Source organism: Myotis daubentonii, chromosome 4 (assembly GCF_963259705.1).
Source record: "Myotis daubentonii chromosome 4, mMyoDau2.1, whole genome shotgun sequence".
Lineage (NCBI taxonomy): Eukaryota > Metazoa > Chordata > Mammalia > Chiroptera > Vespertilionidae > Myotis > Myotis daubentonii.
This window is the reverse complement of record NC_081843.1, coordinates 34614027-34638084: the sequence shown is the minus strand read 5'-3', so window position 1 is coordinate 34638084 and position 24058 is coordinate 34614027. Positions and strand designations below refer to the sequence as shown.

Here is a 24058-nt window from a genome sequence, read left to right as displayed (position 1 = left end):
ATGTGTGACGTGTGTTGGATGTGTGACATCAGCTCCTGGGGAAACCCCTGCATCCTTCTGTGTGCTCTGGAGCCCTGCTCTCATGTCACTTCATGTCTCTCCCTGTCCCTTTCCCTTGGGGTCTGCTTGCCACACACTGTGGAGCCCATGCCCGCCAAGAGTGCCAGCCTTGCATAGGGACACCTCTGGGCCATAGGTTCTGAGCTGCCAGGCCCCCAGCCCAGCCCCACTCATGTGGGTCCCACCCACCCACACTAGGAGCTTCCTCTTAATCTGTGGTGATTGGCATTCACTCACTGGCCAGGTGGCCTGAAATGCTGGCTCCATACCCAGCTTCTACCCTGCAGCCCACCTGGGCAGAGTCCCCTGCGCTATCCCTGTCTCAGTCCTGAACACTCTAGAACTTGTACATCCAGGGCCCTCACCTTGGGATCCTACCCCAGAACCCCTCATCATCTGCCCCATCACAGCTTCCTCCACGACCCCAAAGCCTGCCCTCAGGGACCCTAGGTAGACCTATCCTGCCCAACCCTCATTCCTGTCCCCATGACAAAGATGCTCCTGGCCAGTCAGCCTCTCCCCTCCTCCTTACCCCAGCCACTTCCACATTTCCCACTACTAGTTCCTCCTTGTACGTCAGAGTCACTAAACAGCTGGCTCCTCCTCACTTCCTCCTCCCTGGGGATCAGACGTACTGTCCTACCCAGGGTTCCATACCCAGGACCCTCTCTGGCCAAGGACAGCCCATCAGTGGATCTCAGCCCACTACTCAGAACCAGGTTAGTCCACTGGGGCCAGGTTCTCCCATCGCCCAGGAGGGTGGGTCCACAGCCCCAGCACCAACTTATCCTTGGACAGGCAGTCATCCTCCCACCCTTCCCATTCCCACACCCTCCCAGCCTCATTCCTAGGGCTCCTGGTTCCCAGCCAGGCCTCCAGGCCAGTGTGCAGCTACAGTGCATGGCTGGTCCACGCCTAAGCTTTCATTCAATATTTTCTGGCCATATCCTGCCGAGAGAGCAGCTGGTATGTGTGTGGAAGGGAAGGGGCTAGGCTCCAGGGCCTCAGACAAGACCTGCCTTGCTTCAGAGCCCAAGTGGAGGGCAGCCCAGGGCTGGTGGGCAGGAGGTCCAGGCAGGGCTCCAGGCTAGTCTCCACCTTCACTAGCCCACCTTTCCTCTCTAGGCCCCATGCTTTCCATCCACCAGACTGAGATGAAAAAAAAGAACCTTCCCTGCCTGTCCTGTTTCCTGAAATTAGATGTGAAATGGCTTTGGGAAAGGTTAAGGGCCCTCTACACGCGTCAGAGGTCCCTAAGGGTGGGAGAGAGCAACAGATGGAGGCCCTCCCTGGCAGGCCACAGAACTGCCAGCGGTAGGGCTGCAGTGAGGGCAGGGAAAAGCTGATATGCCTGTAGGGGCTGAGGGCTGGGGGCAGGAGGGAGAAGAGGGGAGAACCACCCTCCCAGGAGCAAGCACTTCTCTTCCATACTTCTGTTTACATGGACTGAGCTTCCCTCTCTTCTCAGACCCCTTCCTGCCTGCTAGAGTCCTCCACCTCTTCTGGGAGGTCTCCTGGAGGCCCCCAAGGGTCAGCCCACAAGTGCCCACAAAGGCCAGCAGGAGTCTTTGTTTTCTTAGCCAGGCTGGTCTCCGCCCTAAGCTAAGCTCTGGTTCGGGGGCTGTGGGGGCTGCGGAGGGAGCCCTGTCAGCCCCGTAGCACGTAGGACGGGGTGGGGCAGGGCCCGGGAGAGGTGAGGACCCACTCCCGTCGCCCCTGCCCTGGCCCCCGGCGATTTCCGGCAGCCGGCGCTGGAGGGAGGGGGCGTGGCGCTCAGCCTCGGGATTTATGAGAAGTGGACGTCAACTTCCCGGCCTGTGACATCTGCGCCTCCGCGAGGCTCCCATTGTCCTGAAAGCTGAGGGTCTAGGGCAGTAGCGACCTCCGCCGGTTGACTGTCACCAAGGGGCGTCCACGTCCCAGAGGCCCCACCAGGCGGGCCACCCGCCGGCCCCCACTAGCCACGCTCCCGGAGCCACCACTCGGGGCTCCGAGGGACGCTCCCACGCCGGGAGATCCCGACGCCTGGCCTGGGGCCGGCTCCGGGAGACAAGGCGGCCGCGGACTCTCGCGCAAATGGGACGGCGGCAGTCCCTTTCCTGACCCCTCGGGCCCCAGGACCGCGCCGCCCCGCCACTGCCGCTGCCCGGAGTGAGTGAGCACCAGCCGCGGGTACAGCTCCGGCTTCGCCGCGGGGCGCGGTGGGGGCGAGGCTGGAGGCGGGACCCGCGCCGGGGGCGGGGCCTGGGAGGCTGGAGGGGGCGGGACCCGAGTCGGGGGCGGGGCCGGGGAGGCTGGAGGGGGCGGGGCCGGGAGGCTGAAGGGGGCGGGACCCGAGCCGGGGGCGGGGCCGGGGCGGGGCCGGGGAGGCGGGCGGGGGGCCCGAGGGGGAGCGGGCGGGGCGCGCGGCGCGGAGCTGGGCTCCAAGTGCGCGGGGCTTGGCCGCCGGGAGATCCGAGCCGAGGCCGCGCTGGGCCCGAGAGGAGCGCACGAGCCGTGGAGGTGGTGGACGAGGGAGCGAGGAGCCACCGCCAGCGCCGGCTGTCGCCCGGAGGGAGCAGACACCCGCCGCAGGCCATGAGCCGCGGGGCCCCGGGAGCCCGACCGCGGTCCGGGCAGCGCTCCGCCAGCGCCCCGGCCCGCCCGGCCGCAGCTGCGCGCCTGTAGGTACGGCCTGCTCGTCCTCAGTTCCCTCGCCCCCCGTGCGTCGCCCCGGACCCCAGGGGTCCCTGAGGGCGCGCGTGTGTGTGAGCGCCGCTGCCCCGAGGAGCGCGGCCGCACGCGCCCCGGTCCGCGTGTGTAGTCTTTGTGTGCGCGGGTGGGAGGGAGCGCGACGGAGGAGATGCGCCCCCTGCGGGGATCGGCTCCCGACCCCCCATCCCGGGCGGAGCGGGAGTAACGGGAGGGGCCGAGCCGCCTCCGGAGCAGCTGTGCCTCCGCCCCCTCCTAGGGCCCGGGCCGGCGGGGGGCGGCGGGGGGGCATCGGCCCCCGAGAGGAGGGTCCCTGGCTGGGCGGAGGGCCCGGCCTTTTCCCTGGGCTGTGGGGGCGGGGAGGGCCAGCCTGGAAGGAGGGTGTCCCGCCGGAGGGACACCTCCAGACCACAGTGGCGGCCGGCACGCCCTCCATTCGGCCCAGGCCTTCTTTCTCAGGGTCCCCGTTCTCGACCCGCCCACCCCGAGAGCTCTCGGCCGCCCGGGGTAGTGGGGAGGACGCTGAGGGTGCCCGAGGCCGGCGCCTTTAAGAAGGGGCGGTTCGTGCCCTCCATTCAGGCCTTTCGGCCTCGGCCATTGATGAACCTGCGGGCTGCGCGGGCCCGGAACCGCGCCAGCCCGTCGGCCGAGGCGGGCGGAGGCAGGGACCCCACGAAGTGAGGTCTTCAGGGGGAGACGTGTACAGGGACTGGCCCCTGGGGAGCTGCGCGGGGGGCGGGGGGCGGCGGGGGGGACCGGGCATCCTCAGGAGTGACTGTGAACATGTTAAACCAGAATCTGTGTTGACGCCGAGCTGGTGCAGGGGAGAGCCCCTGGGTCTGGAGTCAAATCTGGGTGGAACCCTACCCGTGCCCTTTGAGCCTCCATTATCTACCCTGTAGGACAGGAATGGTGCTGCCCGCATCCCTGCTGGGTGACCTGCAAGAATTGCCCCCTGCAACACAGGTCCCGAGTATGAGGTGAATGAGCACCCTGCCAGGGCAGGAGGAGCAGGGTGGTCATCCTAAGAGGCTTTGGCTGGCTCTGTCGGGGGTGTGATATGAACCCCCGCCTACTCTGCCCCCCACTTTGAACAAATCTCTTCCCTCCCAGCCACCCTGCTCCATCCAGAAGGCCGTTGGTTGGGGACTGACCTAGAACCTTTCAGCTCTAGGAACTTTGAGAGCGGCCAGGCAGTGCGGGAGGCTGGTGTGGGTCAGAGCATTTGTTAGGGTCTCAGGCAGTTTCCCACAAGCTGCTTGCTTCTACTCCTCTCACCTGGGGCCTGAATGATGGTGGGCAAGAGTTCCGGAGCCGGCTAGTTGAATAGCTCTAAGTAATGGAGAGTTGATGCATTTCTTCTTATCCTTATGGTGGAAAACCTGTGTAACGTTTCTAAACCCTCCTCCCTATTTAGTGGGTCTCCCCTGCACTCACACCCAAAGGTGGGCTTTTCTAGGGAGTGTTGGAGGGAAGATACCCCCCTCCTCTTGCCAGGTGGAACCTGGGCACCTCCAAGGCTGAGCATTTGGTTTCAAGATGACTCCTGCCTGGCTAAGGGCACCATGCTGTTTCTCATGTAATCTCCACAACAACCCTGTGGGGTTTGTACTACTACTATCCCCATTTTACAGAAGGAAAGAGATTCAGGGAGGTGAAATGACTTGCCCAAAGTTACTCAACCAACAAGCCAGGCCTCCAAACCACTTCTCTCTGACAAGAGCCTGGTTCTTACCTCTTGCACTGTCTACCTATCCTGGATTGCAGGGAATTGGGGGTTTAGGTGTCTCGTGGCTGCTGGTCCAGTCTTGAAGGCTATCTCACTTTCACATGGGACTTGGAAGGGTGGTGGCAGCTTTGGAGTCTGGGGAAGTTTCTCTTCCCCCCTCCCCTGATTGGGTCTGTTTTTATGGCTGTACTCCGTCCCAGGGGAGAGCAGATGTGACTTCTCACAGCCCGCACCTGTTTGGGCACAGGTAGACAGGGCATCAGTATGTGGGAGTACAGCATCTTTTGGCTCCACTGGGTGAAGCAGGGTTTGGGCTCCATTCGCCTGGTACCTCCAATCCTCTGTATGTAGGGCTTCCTGGGTCCTATGGTGGGTATAACACTCATCTGGTCTGGTGAAGGCATTGTGGCATTGTGGAGGAGTTGGGGGGGGGGGCGAGGCAGGGACAGTATAAAGGCGGCGCTCCCAAGGCCTCTGTGGACTTGGACCCTGCCAACTATTCGGGCAGAGAAGTGGAGCAGGTGGGGCAATGGGTACTAAAAGACTCTGAGCTGAGGACAGGCAGGGGCTGGAGGAAGAGGATGTGTTAGAACTTGGATGTGGGGAGTTTGAGGTGCTGGGTATCACAACCAGGCAGGGAGTTTGATTGCTCAGAGAAAGGCTCAGGGAACTTTTACAAGCATCCACAATGCCCAGAGTTCTGGGATATTCAGAACCCAGGGGAGGCATGGTACATGTGTCATGGAAAAGTCAGAAGGCAGACTGGTGGGCTGAGTGGTAGGGGTTGAGGGAGGCATTCTGCAAGTTTGGGGGGCTGAGTCAGGGGCTAGGGAGGCCTGGGAGAAGTATGAATCAAGGCCAAAGCGAGATCCATGACACTGGGAGGGAGGGAGAGGCTGCAAGGCTCAGGCCAAGGCTGGAGAGGGGGTGCCTCTGCTCTGCAGCCCCAGGAGGAGGGCAAGGCTAGTGCAGCTAGCTAGAGCCATGCCAGCCTGCTCTCCATCTGCAGAGCCTGCCCAGGAACTGTCCAGCACCAGGTGCTCCTGAAGGAAGATGGGATTTCCTCCTAAGCCCCCAGGCCCTGGTGCAGTTTATTGTCCTGAACCCCACTTGTGCTTATATGACATCTAATCCCTGCAGGGCCCAGCTCTGGATTGTCCTGCCTGTCAGAGTGCCCTCTCCTCTGAGGCGAGACATCTCTATTCCTGAGTCGGGGGCTAGGTAACCCAAGTGTGTCCTCAGAGGGAGAGCGCTCCAGGGCTCTGTTTGGACTAGCGTCTGCTACAGAAGGGGCAGATCTGAGCCTGGCTCCACATTCCCCTCTCATCTGTCTGTGACCCTGGACCTACCAGCATGGCTCCTGACACACAGTGGGAGCCCAGTGTAAATCCGGTGAAAGATGGGCCAGTCACCTCCCTTGTCAGAATCCTCTCTTCCTGGCATGGAAGATGTGAGAGGAAAGGGGCTTTAAATAGGGGCATAGCCAATTAGATGTGGGTTCCAGCAAGATGGCCTTGGCGACACTATGGAGCCTGGATGTGTCAGGGGATGGGGGATGAGTGGGGTGGGGGGGGGGGCAGTAGAAGCAGAGATGAGTTCTCTGCGACCCTCTGCCCAGAGCAGTGGGAGGAAAAGAGGGAATGAATGCAAGACATTTAGGAACTAGAAGCAGAACTTTATTTTTAAACAAATTACTTATTTGATCCTCATGACAGCCCTTTGATAACAGTCAGTGCTGGTATCACCCTCTGTCTTAACAGATGAGGAAAGGGAGGCCCCAGGAAGCTGAGTCACGAACCCACAGTGACATAGCGAGGGAGCAGAGGAGCTAGGATTCAAACCCAGGAGGTCTGGCTCTAGATTCCAGGCTTTTCACCACTCCACTGTCCCTGTGTGTCAAGTGACCAGAGGTGGAGATAGGGAGACAGCAGGCAGTGGCCCCTCTGACGGGAACATCTGTTGGATGCAGCTGTGGGGCCCCCTAGGATTGGAAGTTTGCAGGTCAAAGCCTGCAGGGCCTGTCCAGGTTCGAGGTGTCAGTGAAAGCTAGAGGGCTTCCACTCCCGCAGTGACAAAGGCTGGGGGTCCTGTGCAAGGTGTGAGGGTACAGTGGGCACAGAGCTGCTCTCCCAGCTTTTAACAGCTGCCTCCTAACGATGCTCTTCATGCTTCTCAGGGTGGTCCTACTTTACAGCTAGGGAAACTGATGCTCAGAAAAGCTGGGACCCCTGAGTGCCCCCTCCCACTCACCCATTCAGAGGCAACGTCCCAAGGGTTTTAACCTGTTCCAGTCACTAGTCAGAGTGTCCTCCCACACACACTCTGCATCAAAGTCCCAGCAGGTTCAAGGGTGTTAAGACCAAAATCATACCTACTTCTGCCCTCAGGCAGGGTCATGGGGTGAGCACAGATATTCTGGGTAGGAGAGGTTGGGGAATTCCAGCCACACCTCACTCTCACAGGAAGCCTTGGTTCAGAACCTGCCCAATGGGGACACTTCAGGGGGAGGGGGGAAGGGTAAGGTGGGGGGTAGGCTTGAGAACCGACACCCAAGTAGCCAACCAAGTAGCCAACCGTGAAACAGAGAATGTGCCCGCCCTGTCTATTCTGTGCCTCCATCTGCAGGGGAGAGTCAGGTGGCAGCAGGCAGAAGGCACTCCTGGCTGATGGAACAACCTAACCTGCCCAAAGGTTGTCTGTCCTGCAGGGGGCAAGATGGAGAGAGGGGGCTGGAGGGGACTATCCCCCAGAGGCCAGGAGGGCAGCTGGAAGAACAGTAGGATGGAGGACCGGAGCCTAGTGAGTGCTGGGCTGGACTGGCCAGGCCAGTGGTCCTGAGAAACCCAGAGGAGAGGACATCAGTGGGCATAGTTAGGGCCAGCTTCCCAGGTGCAGGGAAGAGCCAAGTGAGGCTTGTCTCCTCTCTATTGGGGGACCCCAAGAAGAGGCCTCAGTTTCCCCATCATCAATGCTTTATGGGGGTGGGCACTCTAGGTCTGACCCCACCCTTAGTTCTGACCCTTACCCTCCCTTCCTGCACCTGGGTGAGTTGGGTGCAGGAGAAGGAGTGGGGGGAGGTCTTGGTGGTGCAGGATGCCCAGGTCCTGCCTAGGTGCAGCCTGTCGAGGCAGCCTTTCTGAGTGCTGCCAGTTTGCACTGCTGGGCCTCCTTCCCTTCCTGGGGAAGGGGCGGGGGTGGGGCGGGCGGTCAGTTGTCTCCTGTGGTGGGGAGGCCAGTTCCAGCTGGGGCTCCCCAGAAACACTGCTGCAGTGGGGTGGGGGAGAGGGGAAGCCTTCGGTGGGCCAGGCGGTCCCGCCCCCCAGGCAACCACCCTGTGTGGTAGATGGATTGGTCCTCTGTGCATTAGCGGGGGCGGCTAAGATGCCTCATCAATATTTTAAGGAATGACCTGGCCGTGGGATCCGGAACTGCATGCTGCGGGGGTTGACAACTGGTCTTCTTTTTCTTTTCCAATTGTCAGCGCTATTTTTACCACCGGAAGGCCAGCCGCCCCCTCTCCCAGGCCTCTACGCATAGGGGTGGGGGAGGGTCTCTGGTCTGGTTCCTGTGGGAGGGGTTAGGAGAGTCTGCGCTTGGAAAGCAGAGATTCTTAGGCTTCCCCTGCCCCGCCTCCCTGAAGCCCCCTCCCATCCTGCTCCAGCCCTGGCGAGATGGGAACAAAAAACATTTATCCAGGAGGAGAAGCCAGAAAGCCCAGCTGAGCCTGGAAAAAAAGAAACACAAAGCCCGGGTGATGATCGAGGGAGGGTGGTCTGCCCGCGCAAGGCCCCTGGGGAGCCAGCACCTAATGCCCAGACCCCATGGGCTCCCTTTGTCTCCAGCCCCAATCCTCAAAGAAGCCTGTGAAGGTGAGAGGAGGCCCCCCGCCTGCCCCTGGTCCCAGTGGAGTGTAGAAGGGCCCCAGTAACAAATGTCCAAGAGCCATCAGAGTCGGGGGCCACTAGAGCCACTGCTCCAGCACCCCATTTTAGTCATGGAAGCTGAGGCCTGGGGAGGCCCATCCTGCACTGTCCTGCCCTCACTCACAGGTCTCTGCTGGCCCTCGGGGGCCATAGGAGGAGCCACTCACCCAGAGAGCAGTCTGGCCAGGCCTTGAGCCCAGGTCAGCCACGGTCCCTGCACATGGTCGCACCCCAGTTCTGGCCCACAGCACAGCCTTGCCCCTGCTGGGTCTGAGTCCTCTTCCCTGTGACTTGCAGCCTCCCCTTTGCAGAGTGGCATGTCTGGGCCCCAGTCTCCCCATCTGTAATTAAGTATGGGGCTTCCTGCTGACCCTGCTGCTTTTGACTTTTATCTTTGGCTGCTCAACCCCTGCCACGTCTATGTAGCCCCGGCTGGACCCAGGGGACACTGAGGCTGCTGTGCAGGGCATCAGGCCTACAGACTGCTGGCCAGCAACAAGGTGGGTGGGGAAGGTCAAGCTAGGACCATCCTCCCAGGCCAGTCCCTCCTGAGGACACGGCCACAGCCACCATATGCGTAGCAAATTCCTCTCTGAGTGCCACCCCCACCTCCAGTGAGGGCGAGCAGGGGCCGCCCTGTGAGAGCCTGTCCCCAGGGCTCTGTCTCTGCTCTGCCCCTTCTTGCCAAGCATATTGTCAGCCAGCAGGAAGAGCAGGGAGGAACAGAGATTAATGCCAGAGGATGGGGAACGGGGACTGACTTCCTCCCTGTCCCCACCTGCCCCGTGTGGGAGGTGGAAGCAAAATTGTGTCAAACAGGGGCCTCCACACTTGGGGATGGCTCCAGTGCTAGCCCATCCGGCGCATGTCATCCAGCCTGACCCTCCTGGTGGTCTCAGTGGTACAGCGGGAGGTGGTCACTTTGGGGAACACTGCCCTGCTGGGTAAATGGATGGGCTTGGAGCAATTTACACCTTGCTAGGGGGGATGTACAGGAAAGGATTGTGGGAGCTCAGAGGAGACACTCATGCCACCTGGCAGGGAGAGGTCAGGGAAGGCTTCCTGGAGGAAGTGTCCCTGGATTAATTATTGAAGGGTGAGTGGGATTAAGCCAGATAAAGAAAGGCAGAAGAGCAGGGTATGAAAAAGGCTCAGCATGAGCCAAGCTCATGGGTGCCTCAGTCCCCCTCCCAGGTATTGCTCAGGCCTACAGGGAGGGCACTCTTCATTCTCTTCAACCAGGAAGCCCAAAGCAGGCCCCGCTCCTCCAGGAAATCTAGCTCCCTGTTGCCTCTCCGCCAGTACTACGGCAGGCGACCTGCTGGTTTAGAAAACGCCCCTCTATGCTAAGTGGCATCATCAAGTGGCCTGTTTTCTCCCTGGGACTGTCCTGTGGTTATTGACTGCAGATCAATGGCGAGGTGCCCCAAGGTGAGAGGGAATTCCCACAGTGCCCTATGGCCCGGAGGCCCTGCACATGATCTCACAGAAGTGGGGCAGCTATTTTTACCTGGCTTTAATTACAGAGTTTGGATCCCAGAGGAGAGATGAGATGGTACTCCCAAAAGCTTCAAGGGCTATGCCAGGAAATGTAGGATCCTGGGAGGGCAGCTGAGGGCATGGCCCTCTGTCTTAGTTCCCCTAACACTGGGCTGGCCCCCTCGGGTGGGCTCCCCAAGGCTCACCCTCTTCTCCATTGGTAACTTCACCCTAGCCCTTCCCAGGGAGAGGGTTGCATAAACACAATGGGCTGTGCCTGTGTCCCAGTGGCCACATGGGACACACGGAGGCGGAGCCCCCAAATACCAAGTAGTTTGGCAATCCAGAATGAGGGCTGGGGGGCCAGGGAATAAGGAGGAGGGAGCTGGGTGAGGAGACAGCTGGGATTCCTGGATTGGAGCCTCTTCAAGAGGTTGGATTTGGATGGGCGCTCTGGAGGCAACAGGTCTCCAGGAGGTGGGAACACAAGTACAGCGTGCAGGCCACTGTGATGGAAAGAAGTCTGAGGAGGCAGTACCCTCAATGCCAGTATGAAAAGTTAGTCATACTTGATCCACACTAGGAGGTGGCCCCCAAGCCCTGGAGTCGGGGTGAGAACCCCAGGCCTGTCATTAACAAGCTGTGTGTCCCCATGCCCCATGGGACAGTTTAGGTGGTGACAGCTGTGACATGCCCCGTAGCCAGACACATTCATTTATTCATTCATTCGTTGTTTACAGGGTACCTATCATGTGCCAAGCACTGGGGACACAGCCACTTATAAGACTGTTAGAATACCTGCCTCGTGGAGCTGGCATTCACCAAGCGAGTGAATAAGTGGTATGTCGGACAAGGGCACACATTATGGAGAAAAGGGAGCCGGCAAAGGGCAGGAGATGCCAGTGCTGGGGGGAGTGGGAGCATTTCTTATTCTCAGGAGAGTGGTGGTCAGGAAAGGCTATCAGACAAGATGGTATTAGAGCAGGAACGTGAAGGAGGTGAGAGAATGTGGAAGAAAGAACATTCCAGGGAAGTGCAAAGGGCCTGAGGTAGAAATATGATGGCCATGCTTCCGCAATGACAAGGAGGCAGGTGTGGCCAGAGCAGAATGGGCAAGAAGAGTGGCAGGAGGTAAGCTCAGGCAGGTAAGTGGAGGCAGATTGTGTGAGGTCTTCGGGGCCAAGGGTAGGACGTTGGCTTTACTCTGAGTGGAATGGGAGCCACTGCAGATTTTGAGCAGAGGAGGGACCTGATCTGTCCTATGTTTTAGAAATGGTGACTGGGTTCCCGAGTGGGGAATAGTCCTATATAGTGAGGTCAGTTTCTGGAGAAGAGGCTGCTAACGTGCTGCCTACAAGAGAAGCGGTTCTGTGGGCCCCTGGGCAGCGCCTGGATGGCAACGAGGGAGGAGAGGCTGGGCTCCCCGCATATTTCCAAAGTAGAGCCCAAAGGATTGCACATGACTCCTGGTCCAGGGGCTTTGGGAGCCCTCAAAAACCTTAGCGAAGTGAGGTCACGGGAGGCTCATGGGGACCCCACTTCAAGGCACCTGTTTTCCCAGCCTCCTTTTGCTGCCCCAGGAATGACCTTGGGGTCCCTGACTGAGGCAGCTGTTTGAAGAGACAGTAAATGGGGTCCCCCTCCTGCAGGCGCTGCCTTCTACCTCCCTGGTGGTCCTGCGCTACTCAGAAAGGCTGCCTGTTGTAGAGCCGCCCCTCACCCACCCACACACACAGGCTGTGAGAAATGCTCAACGCTGTTGCGGGAATGAGGCAAACACTCAAAACTGGATGGGCACGGCCGGCTGGCTTCTGCAGAGCGTGCAGTTGCTGCTGAGAATCATGGGCAAAGCACACCAAATGGGAAGTCCGTTTGGGTTTTATTTCCAGCCCCGGGGTCTCCCGGGCCCCTCACTCTCACTCTGACTTGATTGGTCAGGGCTCCGAGCTCGGGTTCACATTATTGCGCGATTGGCTAATTCAGAGGAAGAAGCGCTAAGGTGGAGGCTACCATGACCCTGAGAATCTGAAGGTCATATCAGCATGGCAGACCCTTTCTTTGACAGAACAGGTCGCTGGTTTCTCTCTCTCTCTCTCTCTCTCTCTCTCTCTCTCTCTCTCTCACACACACACACACACACACACACACACACACACACCCGGGGAGCCTTGAGGGAGCGGGGCCAGAGAGGGGACAGGCGGGCACTCTGGCCAGAGGGCACAAAGTCACCAGAACTCTTTTCCCGCAGCTGCAGAGGGCTGCGATGGGACGGAAGCCATGAATGGTGCCGCCTCCGGCCCCGCCGCCCCCGCCGCCCCGGTCCCGGTCCCGATCCCGGTCCCGGACTGGCGGCAGTTCTGCGAGCTGCACGCACAGGCGGCCGCCGTGGACTTCGCGCACAAGTTCTGCCGTTTCCTGCGGGATAACCCGGCCTACGACACCCCGGACGCCGGGGCCTCCTTCTCCCGCCACTTCGCCGCCAACTTCCTGGACGCCTTCAGCGAGGAGGTGCGCCGCGTGCTGGCGGCCGAGCGCGCGGACGCCATGGAGCCCCGGCCGGCGGCGCTCAAGGCGGCGGCGTGCGGCCACTCGCGGAGCTCCGAGGACGTGTCGGCGCGCGCGGCGGCCAAGGCCCGCGTCCGCAAGGGCTTCTCGCTGCGCAACATGAGCCTGTGCGTGGTGGACGGCGTGCGCGACATGTGGCACCGGCGCGCCTCGCCCGAGCCCGACGCCACCGCGCGGGCCCCCGAGCCCCCGGCCGACGCCCGCGACAGATGGACGCGGCGCTGGCGGCTGTCGCGGACGCTCGCGGCCAAGGTGGAGCTGGTGGACATCCAGCGCGAGGGCGCACTGCGCTTCATGGTGGCGGACGATGCGGCCGCGGGCCCCGGGGCCGCCCAGTGGCAGAAGTGCCGCCTGCTCCTGCGCAGGGCCGTGGCCGGCGAGCGCTTCCGCCTGGAGTTCTTCGTGCCGCCCAAGGTGAGCGCCCTGCCCCGCCCGAGAGAGGGTGGGTGCTGGGCACGGCCTGGCCTGAGCGCCTGGGTCCCGGGATGTGGCCGCGCTGCCCCGTCCACACGGCACCCCCCAGGCCTCTGCGCCTGTGAGGTGTCTGAGGGGCTCTCCGGCTGCAGGACAGGCGCTGGGTGCTGTGCTTCGTGCTGCTGGGACCCCGGGCGCTCTGCCCTCTTCCTTCCCTGGGTGGCTGGAGTGCGGGATGAGAGCAGGGAGCGCCCGGCACCCTCCCAGGCCCCGGAAGGGCCGCCTGTGTCCTGGTGGGAACCTGTGGGCCCCAGGCCGGCCGCTAGGCTGCGGCTCAGCCCCTGCCAGGGTGGCCCTTCTGTGGCCTCAGGTTTCAAAGGCTCAGCTCCAGCTGCTGCCTCCATTGCTGCTCAACCGAGTGCGCTGTCCCTGTTCCCTCTCTAGGAGGCTCCCCAAAAGCGCCCTGGGCACAGCCTGGGGTCTCCTCCAGGTGGCAAACCTGCCGTGCTCGGAAAGGGGCAATGCGGGTAACATAGTGCCCATTCCTGAGAGCCCACCGTGTGCCCAGCGGGTGGGCAGCCTCATCCTCCCTGCACTCCACAGGGTGGGCCCCGCGGTCTCAGGGTCACAGAAGAGAAAACAAATGAATATCGGGGCCAGGGGTGGAGGTGGCCTGCCCAAAGCACATCGCTTGTGGTGGCAGCGCTGGGCGGCCTATGCCCACCACCTGGTGGTCCCCGCAATGAACGGAGCGGGGAGGTGAGAGCACCGTGTGCACTGGGAGGTTCAGGAAGGTGGTGGCACCCCCAGGAGCCACCCAGGGCTGCCGCTGGCCTCGCCCGCTCTGTCCTCAGTGCCTGTAGTCACTGCGTCTCACCTCTGTCCCCATCCAAGGTTGTCGGAGCCGTGGGCTCCATTGGAGGGACAGGTCTGGACTACCCAGGGGCATCCTCAGTCTGAAGAGCTTTCTTCCCAAGTCCCGGGACACACTCACAACCCCAGACCTCCCCAGGGCTGTGTGCCTGCCAAGGCCCCCACAGTGCATCCCAGAGAGAAATCATAGACTAAGAAGCCCCGCCCCGCTGGTGAGACACGGAGACCAGGCCCAGAGAGGGCGGGGCATGAGGTGGGGCTTGCTCAGGGTCACCCAAAGGGCAGAGGCAGAGCCCGGCCTCCAGGCCCTGAGTGGCAGGCACAGCTGCCCTGCTGTCAATCCCAGCAAATGCTGCCTTGGGGGGGGGGGGGGGCAGCAGCTGGCGCCTCGGCTGTCCCACTAAGCCCAGTGCCCACCACTGCAGAGGGCAGGGCCACCTCCCCACCTCTGAGGAAGGCAGGCGGTTTCCTCCCGCCCCCCCAACCCTTCGTTTCGGGGGGAGAGGTATATTTTTACTTCAGAGAGGAAGGGAGAGAGAGATAGAAACATCAATGATGAGAATCATTGATCAGCTGCCTCCTGCACACCCCACACTGGGGATCGAGTCCCCAACCCGGGCATGTGCCCTGACCAGAAATCGAACTGTGACCTCCTGGTTCATAGGTCGATGCTCAACCGCTGAGCCATGCCAGCCGGGCCAACCCTTTGTTTTTCATGCAAATGTTTGGGAATTCAGCTGGTAGGAAGGTGGATCATACCGTGGTAAGGGCTCAAGTCCGGTTTCCCAAATGTATGCCCCAGGGAGACCCTGCTGATAAGCCCCACTGTCTTTTAGTCCTGGAGGCCTAGCTGCACCCCTGGAGTGGACAGGAGCTCATGCTGGGGGGCTGTTTCCTGGGACTCTACGACTTTCCTCTCACACAGCCCCATGAATCAGGCCTCTGGCCTCCCTCCCCTCAGAGCCCGGTGCAAGGCTGGCCCCTGCCATTGTGGAGCCACCAGGAGGCCAGTATTTGCAGGACTGGATGGTAAACCTCAATGGGTGAGCACTGGGGCTCCAGGGCCCCAAGGTGGTGAAGCTCAGGCTGCATAAGTGCTCCCCAAGCAGCAGGGCCCCAGGACAGGCACTTTCCAGAGGCACGAGCTATAAATAAGTGATGGTCTGCAGTCATGAAAGAGCCAGAGAACAGGGGGCAAGGCATCTGGGGCAGGACAGACGGGCCTCAAATGTCAGGCGGAGGAATGAGGACCTCCTGCCAGCAGGAGCCCAGCCGAGGTCGCCAGTCCAGGCCTTCGCTCCGGACCTCTGTCTGTTCCATGCGCTCCGGTGGCCCCTGCCCCAGTGGCTGGCGCAGTGGCCTGCCATGGTCAGCTGAGCCCCTCCATCACCACTCCACGCCCAGCCCTGCACCCGCTGGATGGTAGCCAGTGCTGCCAGGAATTCCCATTTGCCTGCCTCCCCCCAACATGTGGTCCTGCCCTTTCCTCCTGAGAAAGTCCCTGTCCCAGAGCCCAAGCCCTGCCAGGAATCTGCCTCAAGCCACCCCAGGGGGCTTTCAGGTCATGGCCAGGAGCTTTGGGGCAAAGTAGGGAGGGCCAGGCACAGTAGCCCTCCCTGGGAGTCCTGCCAGCCACCCTTGGTTGAACCCCACACGGGTCCCTTTTCCTCCCCCGGAAGGTACGGCCCTGCCCAGTTCCAGGAACCCTGTCTGAGTCGGGCTCCAGAGCTGTGCTCTGGGAAGTCTAATTTGAAGGAGGAGACCTGCGTTATTTTTAAATGAACTAGAATAAAATAGAAAATACCACACTCCATCACACAGTCAGGGTAAATAGTGTCTGCCGGAACTTTCATTTCAGAGGTATTCTTACCTGTGTGTGTACTGGGTCACAATGTCAAATGTATTTCTTACTATGAGTCAAGGTAAAAAACGTGAAAACCACAGACCTGGTGGTGCAGCGGGCAGAAGGGCAGCCCAGGCACAGTCCACCCTGCAGGGCTCACAGACAGGAGCTCTCACTTGCTCTGTGACTATATGAGGAGGTCCCTTTGTTTCCCAGAGACTCCCTCAACTTACCTGTCTGTGAAATGGGGATCGGAACACCTTCGTGCCACTGCTGCTATGGCATCCTAAGCGGGGGGCTGCTCTGCCATCTGGGAAGTGGGGAGGGTAGAGAGGGTTCAGAAGGCCCTGTGGTGACTCTCACTGCCCCTTCCTCTGGCGTCCCAGGCCTCCAGGCCCAAGGTCAGCATCCCCCTCTCCGCCATTATCGAGGTCCGTACCACCATGCCCCTGGAGATGCCCGAGAAGGACAACACTTTTGTGCTCAAGGTGAGTCTCACCCTCAGTCCTATGGGTCCTCTGGCTGCCCCAGACTGCCTCCCTCGTGGCGGCTCAGCTTGTGGCCACTGCAGGGGGAGGGGTCCCAGTTGGGTGGGTCTTGGGACCCTACACAGATGTCAGGCACCTCGCAGCGACTTGAATCTAGGCCCGGGCTTTAGAACCAAGCGCCTTGGGTGTCACCCACCTTCTGGGGCCCCCGGGAAGCTCCTCTGAGTTTCACTTCCTCCCTTCCCCCCCTACACACACACACACACACTCTGGAGCCAGCAGATACCCACCCCGTGGGCAGGCAAACGGGTAGCCAGGCTGCAGCAGTTTCACACATGCCCCCGTCACAGAGCACATGGTCCCACAGAGGCACTAAAGGTGGGCAGGGAGGCACCCCGGTGGACTGGGTGCAGTGCGTCCTTTCCCCAGGACCCATGTCACTGGGGTAGCCTGCTCGGGTCGCTGAGGACAGGGCTCCAGGCTGCCAGAGCGGTGCCCTGTGCCTCCTCAGAGGAGTAAAGGATGTTTGGAGACCTGGTTCCTCCCACCCCAAGCTGCATGGAGCCCCCACCCTCTTCTCCAGGCTCCTGGCTGGGTTTCTGCTTTGGTTCTCCCCTGTTTGTTCAGTCACGAACTCCCTTATTCACTTAGCAAACATTTGCCAACCCCATAGCCTGAGTCACCTCAAGCTGGGGGCTGAGGATATAGCCCCCCCCCCCCACCCGCATGGCATTCCCATCTGCTGGGTGAGACGGGTCCAGAGCATCACTCCCGACAGCGGAGGGGCCTCTGAGCTGCTGACTGTGCTCAGCCCCACTCTGGGCCTCCGTGTCCCCCGTCTATTCAGAAGAGGACCCTCCCAGCTCTGGGATGCGTTGTCACTGAGGCACACAGGAAGCTGAGAGCACGCAGAGACCTGGGTTCACGTCCCAGCACTGCCAGAGTGCTGGTGGGGCTCTAAGCCAGTTACCTGGCCTCTCTGAACCTCAGCCTTCTCATCTGAGAAGGGGGAAGCACACTGCCTCCCTCCCAGGGCTGTTGGGAAGAGTTCACCACATAATGAGTGTGCAGGAGGGCACCCTGGGCCTGGCCCACAGCCAGGGCTTTCCCCTCCTCTCCCCCCGCCGAGGCTGCTATCCCAGGGTGTGACCTCAGAGGAAGAGTCCCAGCCACTGAGGCAGGCGAGTTCCTCAACTCAGTGTGCTGAGCCGGCTGGCCCCTTGGCTGACTTGAGGGTTGTGAGGTCCTTTCACCTCGTCTCCAGGGTGCCAGCCCGCCCTTCCCCAGGCAGCATGGCCTCCCGAGGCTTCATCTCGGGTGCCTGAGCATCATCCCCGTCACCCCCAAGGGCTGCTGAGAGTGTGGGAGGAGGCTGTACCCCAGGACCTTGGCCAGGGTTGGGGTGGTGCTTGATGATGACCCCACTGTCTTCCCTGATGCTCACGCCAGTGAGCCACCCTGGGGAAGGGGAGGATGAGCCGTTTGTCCTGGGGTCTGGAGGCCCCTGCGAGAATGGCAGAGGTTGGGGTACTGACTACCGTCCGGACTCCTGGCACCCCTTCCCCAGGTGGAGAATGGAGCAGAGTACATCCTGGAGACCATCGACTCGCTGCAGAAGCACTCGTGGGTGGCTGACATCCAGGGCTGCGTGGACCCTGGGTGAGTGCCCAGGTGGCACTAGGACAGGTGGGCAGGTTGGAGGTAGCTAGCTGGTGCTGAGCTCCAGAAAAGGACTTTTCTCATGGCGGTTCTCTCCAGGTTGGTGCTGGCCATTCATCCGTACCCCCACCCCTATCCCCAGCAGGCTTGTTGAGGCCTGCTCTGCAGGGCCAGGGCCTGGGGACCTAGGAGGAAGTTGGACCAAGTCTTGTTCTCACCCCAGGGGAGCCTGAGACCACTAGGAGAAGGGCAGTGGTGATGGGGCGGGGGGGGGGGGGGCAGCCCAAAGGTATAGGGGTGGGGGAATAGAGGAGAGGTCCCTAACCCAGCCTGGGGCTCAGATACGGCATGCAGGTAGAGGTGCTCACCATCTCAGAGGCTTAAAGAAAGAGTGGCCCTGAGCCAGGCAGAGGGGGCTGGGGGAGGGGAGGGCAGAGAGAACATTCCAGCAAAAGGTGTGGAGGTGTGTGTGAGCCTGGAACTTGCAGGAACATTGAGGCCTTCAGGTTGTTAGAATTAGAGCTGGTGAGGAGGGGACTTGGATGAGAGTCCGAGAGGCTGTTAAGTCAGGGCCAGTGGGGAGCCATGGGTGGCAGTAAAGGGGCAGCTGTGGTCAGCTGTGCACAGGAAGAGCAACAGGGCTGCTGGCTGCACCATCCAGGAGAGATCCTGAGGCGGGAGAAGGAGGGGCAGGCAGACCAGCAGCAGAGCATTTGGCAACAGCTCTTCTGGCTGATGGGGTGAGCGGAACCCCAGGGGGGAGGGGCCGCTGCTTTCTAGTTAACAGCTTCATTTAAGGAAGCACGACTGAAGTCCTGAGTGCCACCCAGGCCCCCGATCCCCAAAGTGGTTATAATCCATCCCCTGCCACCCTTCCAACCGTCTGTCCTGAAACTCTTTCCTCAGACCCTGTGAAGGTGAGCCTGGCGGTATTTTAGAGCTGGCAGGGGCACAATGGGGAGAGGAACGCCTGAGGCGGGAAGGCAGCTGCCCAGGCCCCGCCCACTGCCAGGCCCTGCCACCATTCATTCGTGGGACTCCAAGGGGCCCCAGGAGGGGGCCAGCCCTTTGTGGGTTAGTAGGCAGGGGTCGTGTGACCTCAAGGAGGACTGTCCCCACCTGGAGACCTCTCTCATATGGACCAGCCACACATAGCAGCCAAAGAGCAAGCTGGGAGTGTGACAGAGGGACATGGAGGCACAGGGACTCAGGTGAGCCCCGGCCTGGTTCAGTGAGCTGTCCAGGGTCCGAATCCCATGGCAGAACAGGGCTATGCTGTCTTCCTTCGCAGGGACAGCGAGGAAGACGCAGAGCTGTCCTGTGCCCGGGGAGGCTGTCTGGCCAGCCGCGTGGCCTCCTGCAGCTGTGAGCTCCTCACGGAGGGTAGGTGGGGCAGAGCTGGCTGGAGTTGTGGATGGCAGGGTGGGAGGGGGTGGTCAGATGGAGGTGCTTCTTACCTGCCACTTCTCCAGCAGTGGACCTGCCCCGGCCCCCAGAGACAGCCGCAGCCGTGGTGACAGCCCCACACAGCCGAGCTCGAGATGCCGTCGGCGAGTCCCTGGTCCATGTCCCACTGGAGACCTTCCTGGAGACTCTGGAATCCCCGGGCGGCAGCGGTGGTGACAGCAATAACACAGGTGCAGTGGGGCGGCCTGCTCTCCTAGCCCCTCCTTCCTCCAAAGCCTTCCTGAGCCTCAGAAGTTGTAACATTTCATCCCACCTAGTGCTCTGCACAGCGGCTGCGTGCTAGCGTTTGTAGGCCAGTCCGGATCACAGCCTCCCACAGGCCCTGGTTTCAATAGAAAATGCTCTCAGGAGGGGTGCAGAGGGTCAGAACCAGGGGTAAGGGACAAGGAAACTAGATTTGTTGCTGACTGAGAGACCGCCCCAGGTAGTCCTTCTCCTCTCTGTGCCTCAGTTGACCTCATATGCTTAACTAGTGGGTGGGGTCAGCTCCTGGCCTTGTTCTAAAATTATCCAAACAGCGTGTTACAGGTGAAAACTCCACAAGATGCTGCATCTCTTCTCTCATGTGTTTACCCCCTGCCGCCCCCTCGCTCTGTCATCCTCTGCAGGGGAAGAGGGAGCAGAGCCCGAGCCCGAGGTGGCGCCTGAGCTGGAGCTCTCCGACTACCCCTGGTTCCACGGGACACTGTCCAGGGTCAAGGCAGCTCAGCTGGTGCTGGCAGGCGGGCCCCGGAGCCATGGCCTCTTTGTGATCCGCCAGAGTGAGACTCGGCCTGGGGAATGCGTACTGACTTTCAACTTCCAAGGCAAGGCCAAGGCAAGTGTGCAGGGGGCTGTGGGCAGAGTGCCCCCCTGGGCGAGGGGGCCGAGTGAGCCCTGGTCCTGAGTCTGAGCCCATACCCCCGGAGGAGGCTGGGCCGGTGCAGGTGTGGCATGACTGTCCATGGGCCAGGCCCACCCCTGGCCACACCCTTGGAACCACCTGGGTCCCTCCCACACCTCTCTGGGGTCTTGTAAATCTGCCCCAGATGTGGCTTCTCCATTATCCAGACGGGAAGTCCCTCCTGTGGCTGAGCACTCGGGAGGCCAGGCCTGTGTATTGGGGATCACATAGCACTGGGGCTCCAGAGGGTCTCTACCAGGAGCCACCTCAGTGCAGGACTAGGGTCAGCCAAGGCCCTCCTGCCCCACCCACTCGCAGATAGCCCCGCCTCTTGCCTCCTCAGGTCAGTTCACCACCCCTTCCTGGGCCCCAGGCCGAGGGACATGGAAGGGAACCACACACAGGGATCCTAGAGGACCAAACTGGAGAGGGGAGGCTGGGCCCAGCAGGAGGGCGGTGCTGGGGCTGGAGGGCTGGAGCAGGAGCAGACCTTGACCTGGGATGTGCAGGGGAGGGAGGGGAAGGGGGAAGGGCGAGCCAGGCACAGCAGAGGTGTGACAGTGCTCCCAAAGTGGACTCCCGGGGAAGGGCATTGTGTGCTAATATAAGGACCTAAGGTGCACAGGAAAATATGTCCGAAAAGTCAAGTGACTGTGGGGGGTTACAGTGTGACCAGAAGGGCAGAAACCTCAACCCTTGCCCCTCTCCTCTCCCCCCCCCCCCAACACACACACACACACACACACACACACACACACACACACAATCCTGAGTTTCTGATAAGGAAAGGGACCCAGCCAGGCTCTTCCCAGGACATGGTTCCTGTCAGTCCTGCTCACCCAGCCCTCCTGCTCCAGGCCTACACTCAGTGTCCCAACCCCCAGCTGGCCTGGGGCGAGCCCCGCCCTGGCTCCCTGGGCCTTTGTCCCTGGCAGTGTTGTCACTCTGTGGAGGAGGCAGCACCTCCCCAGGGACGCCTCCTTGGAAAGCAGCTGCCCTTACCAGTTCCTCTGACAACCAGGCGCTTAATGCCATCCTGGCAGCCCCAAGTGTAGTCCTTGGCCAGCACTGCCCCAAGCAGCCTCCCTGAAGGGCCTGGCTCTGACTCACGCCCAAGCCCGAGGCGAGAGTGGTGCCCAGTCAGTGCGGGGCAAAGGGGGCCAAAGTGGGGAGAAGAAAGAGCTGGACCCTCCTCTCCTCCCAGGAGAAAGGAAAGACCCCGCATTGAACTCCTGCCACTCCTGCCTCTCAGGGACCCCCGCCTCCTCTGCCCTCTGAGGCAGCTCTTTTCAACTTCAGAGAATAAACATCTGAAAGGTTTTCCCAAAGACAGATGCACCCACCTTGCCTCAGGCCCTGCCCCGAGTGCCATTACTGCTCCCCTGCTTCACTGATTGTTCTGGCCCTTCCGGCCCTACTGATTGGCACAATTCACTCACGGAACCATCCCCACCACCCTCCCCCCTGGGCCATACACAATGGCAGCCACTCTTCCTCCTGTGGGATGCATACTGAGCTGAAGCCAGAGACCTGTGCTCACCGCCAGAGCCACAGGCTTGTGGCTCCTCTCCCTGGGGCATCCGCCCCATGCGGCCTGGGAGGCACCAGCCTGCTCCCCGTGCTCCAGGTGCCCCCACTGCATCCGTGAGAGGCGCAGTCACTCCCTGCCAGCCTCCCCTGGTTTCCAACCCTCCGGGCTTTGACTCTGTGGGGAGCAGGGCGGGAGAACCACACCTACAGGAGTCCTGCCTTGTGACGGGGTGAGTCGCTCCTTCGCTGTGCCTCGTCTCCCATCTCTAAACGGGGGCTGTGCTCTCCGCCTTCTGGGGAATGTGAGGGGCATGATGTGGGTGCTCCCACCACAGGGACAACTGTCTGCTCCCTTCAGTTCCAGCCTGGCTCTGCTGCCCACCCATTCCAACCCCCACCACAGGAGGGACTCCCACCCCACCCCCAGATGGGACTCACCTGGTAGGAGCCAGCTCCGACACAGCCCCAGGGGGCTTCTATGAGACTTGGTCCTCCCAGTGACCCCCAAAGGCACTTGCCAGTCCAGGACCCCACCCCTGACCATGCGGCTCTGTGCCCACAGCACCTGCGCTTGTCCCTGAACGGCCACGGGCAGTGCCACGTCCAGCACCTGTGGTTCCAGTCGGTGCTTGACATGCTGCGTCACTTCCACACCCACCCTATCCCGCTGGAGTCCGGGGGCTCCGCAGACATCACCCTCCGCAGCTACGTGCGGGTCCAAGGCCCCCCGCCGGGTAAGACGCCCGCCTGGGCGGTGTACTGGCCCAAGAAATGGGTGGGCAGTGGGGGGAGGGAGTCGCTTAGGCCGCATCCCAGCTTAGCTTACTCTAGAGCAGTGGTTCTCGGCCTTGGCTGCACATTAGAATCACCTGGGATTCTGTTATGGGGCGGGGCCACAACATTAGTAACAAAGAAACACAATTTCCAGAGGATGAGGCCCAGAAATCAGGATTTTAAAAAGATTCCCAGGTGATTCTAATGTGCAGCCAAGGTTGAGAACCGCTGCCCTAGTGGGATGAAGGCCAGGACTGGGGCTGTAAGCAATCCGGGCCGTTAGGATTGGAGGGGGCGTGGCGGGCCCACCGCCGTCCTGAGTGCTTCCTCCAGGGGGGCGGGGTGCTCAGAGGCAGCACCGGGCATTCCCTGGACACAGGTGAGACTGTGACCCTGGGCACCCCCTTCCTCCGGGCCTCTGGTCCCCGTCTGAGCCCTGGGACTGGGGAAGGGGGGAACCCAAGCGGGGCACTGACGCGCTGGGTCCTGTTGCAGACCCGGGGCCCTCGCCGAGCGCCGCGCCGGCGCCCCCCGCCTGCTGGAGCGAGCCGGCCGGCCAGCACTACTTCTCCAGCCTCGCTGCCTGCCCGCCCGCCTCTCCCTCCGAGGCCGGCGGCGCCTCGTCCTCCTCCGCCTCCTCGTCCTCGGCCGCCTCCCTGCCCGCCGCCCCGCGCACCACCGAGGGCCTGCTGAGCGCTCGCAGCCGCAGCAACAGCGCCGAGCGGCTGCTGGAGGCGAGCGGTGCCGAGGAGCCCCCGGAGGCCGCGCCCGGCGACGGGTCCCGCGGCCGCACGCGCGCGGTGGAGAACCAGTACTCCTTCTACTAGCCCGGCGCCACGGCCCTGGGGCCACGGACCCGCCTGGCCACCGCCCTCGTGGCCGTCCGTCCAGCGGACCCTGCTTCCCCGCAGGTGTCAGCCCCAGTCCAGCGCTGGGTGGGAAAAGCGAAGCTCTTCAATGAAGACATAAATGTTATTAAAGAGCCTGTTTTAGGGACTGCACCTGGCTCTCCTGTCGTCCTTTCTTCTATCCTGGCCAATGGGCACCGCTCCTTCTGGGACTGCAGGGGAGAAGGGGGTACCACGTGTGGGACCCCCTATGAAGTCCACCGTGTCCTGACGCCTGCCAGGCCCCCACCCAGCTCTGTATTAGGGGACCCAGCTCCCCATTTGGCCGGGGAGACAACTGGCAGTAACTAAATGAGGCACAGAGATAAGACGCTGGACCAAAGAGCAGGGCTCAGGGAGGGGGGGGGGGGGGGACGGGAAGGGGGAAGGGGAAAGGGGCTTTATAGTGGAGCTATGAGAGAGGGGTTGGGGAGAGGTGAGTGAGCAGAGGCAAGAATGAGAGAGGGTAGGGGAAGGAGGGAGGGGGCCCCTTGATGAGGGTACAGGGTAAATGATGGGGAGGAGGGGGCAAATCCTGGGCCTTGACAACCAGGATGAGGAGATGGACCCAGTACACCATAGCTAGGAGACAGGAGTGTCCGTGGGCAGGTCATGGGGGGGTGGCAGGATTTCTGCACATTAGCCCATTGGGGGATGGACAGTGGGAGAAGCTGGTTTGCCAACTTTGACCTCCTAGACTCAAACTTGGAAATGGCCCAGAGAGCCCTCCTACATGTACCTTCACCCCTACCACTAACCCCTGCTTCCCTGCAGATGGAGGCTCAGCTGCAGC

General features: G+C 61.4%; 1 protein-coding gene across 7 annotated transcripts; it reads left to right on the top strand.

Annotated features, from left to right (window-relative positions):
• Window positions 1-366: 366 nt before the first annotated feature.
• Window positions 367-23399, top strand: SH2B2 (SH2B adaptor protein 2). 7 transcript variants are annotated; one of them, XM_059693552.1, is made up of 10 exons: window positions 367-779; window positions 10623-10722; window positions 12131-12861; window positions 15964-16065; window positions 17633-17724; window positions 19016-19107; window positions 19200-19361; window positions 19800-20008; window positions 22167-22338; window positions 22874-23399. In XM_059693552.1, the coding sequence occupies exons 3-10, from the start codon at window positions 12160-12162 to the stop codon at window positions 23203-23205; spliced, it is 1863 nt and encodes a 620-aa protein (XP_059549535.1). In that variant the 5' UTR covers window positions 367-779; window positions 10623-10722; window positions 12131-12159; the 3' UTR covers window positions 23206-23399. The 7 variants fall into 7 exon arrangements, with proteins under 7 accessions (XP_059549535.1, XP_059549531.1, XP_059549533.1 ...); XM_059693548.1 differs by having other exon boundaries at window positions 19197-19361; window positions 22874-23398; XM_059693549.1 differs by lacking the exon at window positions 367-779 and adding an exon at window positions 2589-2727 and having other exon boundaries at window positions 19197-19361; window positions 22874-23398.
• The last annotated feature ends 659 nt before the right edge of the window (window positions 23400-24058 follow it).